The following is a 4,584-nucleotide window of genomic DNA, read 5'->3' as shown; positions in this document are numbered from 1 at the left end:
AAAAAAAAAGGAGGGATAATCAGAAAGAAGGCAAATAAACATGGAAGGTCTCTCTCAGTTATATTAGAAAATCTCACTATATATGTAATTTTAAAACTACATAAAAACTTCAAAAATAGGCTGGGCGTGGTGGCTCATGCCTGTAATCCTGGCACTCTGGGAGGCCAAGGCAGATGGATCACCTAAGGTCAGGAGTTCAAGGTCAGCCTGGCCAACGTGGTGAAACCCTGTCTCTACTAAAAATACAAAAATTAGCTGGGCGTGGTGGCGTGCACTTGTAGTCCCAGTTACTCGGGAGACTGAGGCAGGAGAATCATTTGAACACGGGGGGCGGAGGTTGTGGTGAGCCAAGATTGTACCATTGCACTCCAGCCTAGGAAACAAGAGCAAAAAACTCCATCTCAAACAAGAAAAAAACACTTCAAAAATAATTTTGAAACATATCCCATTTATTTTTATGCCAGGCATTTAAAATTAAGGAGTCCAGGCCAAGTGTTGTGGCTCACACCTGTAATTTTACACTTTGGCAGGCTGAGACAGGAAGACTGTTTGAGCTCAGAAGTTCAAGACCAGCTTGGGCAATGTAGCGAAACCCTGTCTTGGCAAAAAAAAAAAAAAAAAAGCCAGGTACGGCTGCATGTGTCTGTGTCTGTGGTCCCAGCTACTTGGGAGGCTGAGGTGGAAGGATCACTTTTGTCTGAGAGGTCAAGGCTGTAGTGAGCTATGATTGCACCACTGCATCCCTAGCCTAGAAAACAGAGCAAGACTCTATCTCAGGAAAACAACAAAAATAAAAAATAAATAAAATCAAGGAGTTTAGAATACATAGTCTAATGGCTGTATGTTAAGGGTCTGTTCTGTTGTGAGATCAAGAAACTTTCGGGCCAGGTGTGGTGGGGCTCATTCCTGTAATCCTAGCACTTTGGGAGGTTGAGGTAGGAGGATTGCTTGAGCTCAGGAGTTTAAGACCAACCGGGGCAACCTGTCTCTATAAAAAACACAAAAATTAGCCAGGCATAGTGGTGCACACCTGTAGTCCCAGCTACTTGGTGGGGCTGAGGCAGGAGGATCGCTTAAACCACCGGTTGAGGCTGCGGTGAGCCAAGATTGCACCACTGCACTCCCGCCTGGGTGACAAAGTGAGACCCTGTTTCAAAAAAAGAAACTTTCAAATCCAACGTTAGCATTTTTGGTACCCTTCAAGATCTAAAGCTCCATGATAACATCAATTTCAGGTAATAAATATCTACCCCACTAAAAGTACATTCTGAATCCCTCAAATTTACCTTCAGACAGAGTCTGACAGTCTCCCTTTGAACGACTACTCTCTCCAGGGTCCACTGCTCTTCGAAGTGATAGACTACCTGCTACACTGGATCGAGCTGGCTTGGGCGAATTACTCTTCTTATTTGTGGCTGCAAAGACATTTAAGAACACCTCTGAATAGGATACAACAGCATAAAACTTACTATTTAGTCCGTCAGAAAAAGTTTTAATCTTACCTTGCATGGAAGCTGTTCTCTCTACTGTCTAAAAATAAAAAACATTCTGTAGCCCCAACTGGTTATAAAACATTCCCATCTTGTTGCTTGTGGAGCAGAATCTTTGTTTTTTCAGACGGAGTCTTGCTCTTGTTGCCTAGGCTGGAGTGCAATGGAGCAATCTTGGCTCACTACAACCTCCACCTCCTGGGTTCAAGCAATTCTCCTGCCTCAGCCTCCCGAGTAGCTGAGATTACAGGCAGCCGTCACCATGCCCAGCTAATTTTTGTATTTTTAGCAGAGACAGAGTTTTGTCATCTTGGCCAGGCTGGTCTCGAACACCTGACCTCAGGTGATCCCCCTGCCTCAGCCTCCCAAAGTGCTGGGATTACAGACGTGCGCCAACCACACCCAGCCCGTAAAATCTTAACTTAAAAGACTACTTAAAAGATTATCTGTGAGCTCCATAAGAAAAATCATACAAATTTCAATGCAGTTGAACTACTAACAAAAACATAACCCATCAAACATTTGGAAATTTTTTTTTTTTTTTTTTTTTTGAGACGGAGTCTCGCTCTGTCGCCCAGGATGGAGTGCGGTGGCACGATCTCAGCTCACTGCAAGCTCCGCCTCCCGGGTTTACGCCATTCTCCTGCCTCAGCCTTCCGAGTAGCTGGGACTACAGGCGCCCACCACCTCGCCTGGCTAGTTTTTTGTGTTTTTTAGTAAAGACGGGGTTTCACCGTATTAGCCAGGATGGTCTCGATCTCCTGACCTCGTGATCCACCCATCTTGGCCTCCCAAAGTGCTGGGATTACAGGCTTGAGCCACTGCGCCCAGCCGGAAATGTTAAGTATTACTGGATTAAAAAGAAAATCAATGCTGAGTTAGAAACAAATTACAATCACGGTACTTCAAATCAAAATGTCTGTCGTCAAACCAGTAGTGAAAAGAAAATGTATAGCCTTAAAATGAATTAATTAGCAAAAAAAGGGACTATATGACCTAATATGCATAGATTCAAAAGCCAGGAAAACAATAAAAATAAACAAGCAAGAAAGCTATTGCCAGAAGGCAGGGACCTGCCCTTGAATTCAGCCTGCAAATCTGTGAGTTAAATAAATCTCTTTTAAAAATAAATTTTTTAAAAAGAACAAAAATAAAATTGTAAAAAAGAATTTAAAAAAAGCAGAAGAAATCCATTAATAGATAATAAACACGTTTAGCAAGGTTGCAGGATATAAGACAAAATAACTTACTGTATTTCTCTGCACTAGCAGATAATGTGAGAATGAAGTTAACAAAACAATTTCATTTTTAATAGCATAAAATACAATTAAAATACTTAGGAATTTAACAAAAGAAATGTGAGACTTGTTCACTGAAAACCACCACACATTGTTGAAAGAAAATAGAGACAACAGCAAAGACATCCTGTGTTCATCCTGATTGGAACACTTAATACTGTTAACAAAGCAATATTCTTAAAATTGATCTACAGATTCAACACAATTTCTATAAAAATCATAGTTGTTTCTTTTTTTTTTTTTTTTTTGCAGAAATTGACAAGCTAATCCTAAAATCTATTTGAAAATGTAAGAGACCCACAATACCCAAAATAATCTTAAATGGAACACTCACTTCTGATTTCAAAAGTTACTGTAACTACAGTAATCAAGACTATGTGGTACTGCCATGTACACATATATATCATCAAAACAGAACTGAGAGTCTAGAAACAAACCCTTACATTTATGGTCCACTGATTTTTGACAAGGATGCCAAGACAATGCAATGGGCAAAGAAAAAAAGGGGACAATAACGAGTGCTGCCAATGGTGTGGAAAACCTGGAGCCCTCATATACTGTTGCTGGGAATATAAAATGATGCAGCTACTTTGGAAAATATTCTGGCACTGGTAGTTCCTCAAAAAGTTAAACACAGTTGCCATGTAACCCATTAATTCCACTTCTAAGTATATACTCAAACAAAACCATATGTCCAAACAAAAACCCGTACATGAATGTTCATAGCAGCACTACTGATAATGACCAAAAAGTAGAAACAACCCAAATATCCATCAACTAATGAGTGGATAAATAGTATGTAGTACAGCCATACAATAAAATATCATGCAGCCATAAAAAGGAATAAATATATGTCACAATATGGATGAACCTTGAAAGGGCTGTGTTAAGTGAAATAAGCCAGACATAAGACCTCATATGTTATGAGTCTATTTATATGAAAAGTCCAGGCTGGGCGCGGTGGCTCACATCTGTAATCCCAGCACTTTGGGAGGCCAAGGTGGGCGGAGCATGAAATCAAGAGATCAAGACCATCCTGGCCAACATGGTGAAACCTCATCTCTACTAAAAATACAAAAATTAGCTAGACCTGGTGGTGCACACCTGTAGTCCCAGCTCCTCGGGAGGCTGAGGCAGGAGAATGGCATGAACCCAGAAGGCGGAGCTTGCAGTGAGCCAAGATTGTGCCACTGCACTCCAGCCTGGGCGACAGAGCGAGACTCCATCTCAAAAAAAAATCCAGAAGAAGAAAAATCCATAGAGAATAAGTAGATTAGTGGTTACCAGAAGATAGGAGGAGGGGAAGATGGGGAATGACTCTTTGGGTTTGGAGCTCTAGGGAGAGGGTTAATGAAAATGTTCTTAGACTTAGATAAATGTTCTAGACTTAGGAAAAATGACGACCAGTTTCTCCACTAAAAGGATAAATGAATTATCAGTTAAGGAAAAAAGCGTTAATAGGCCGGGTGCAGTGGCTCGTGCCAGTAATCCCAGAACTTTGGGAGGCCAAAGTGGGTGGATTACCTGAGGTCAGGAGTTTGAGACCAGCCTGGCCAGCATGGTGAAACCCCGTCTCTACTAAAAATGCAAAAATTAGCCAGGCATGGTGGCACACACCTGTAATCCCAGCTATTCGGGAGGCTGAGGCAAGAGAATTGCTTGAGCCCAGGAGATGGAGGTTGCAGTGAGCCAAGATTGCGTCACTGTACTCCAGCCTGGCGGACAGAGTGAGACTCTGTCTCAAAAAAAGTATTAACAAAGACAAAAGCAGAGATATAATGAAATGGTAAAAGAGA

At 41.5% G+C, this 4,584-nt stretch overlaps 1 protein-coding gene across 1 annotated transcript in view; it reads right to left on the bottom strand.

Moving 5' to 3' along the window:
• Positions 1 to 4,584, bottom strand: part of TRIM37 (tripartite motif containing 37) — a 127,426-nt gene that overhangs the window by 19,689 nt on the left and 103,153 nt on the right. Inside the window, exon 20 of the mRNA XM_011979257.1 lies at positions 1,287 to 1,415. Coding sequence (XP_011834647.1) covers positions 1,287 to 1,415 — 129 coding nt within the window. The remainder of the gene's footprint in view (positions 1 to 1,286; positions 1,416 to 4,584) is intronic.

Source organism: Mandrillus leucophaeus, unplaced genomic scaffold (assembly GCF_000951045.1).
Source record: "Mandrillus leucophaeus isolate KB7577 unplaced genomic scaffold, Mleu.le_1.0 Scaffold20, whole genome shotgun sequence".
Classification (NCBI taxonomy): Eukaryota; Metazoa; Chordata; class Mammalia; order Primates; family Cercopithecidae; genus Mandrillus; species Mandrillus leucophaeus.
This window is presented reverse-complemented; position numbering and strand designations above follow the sequence as displayed.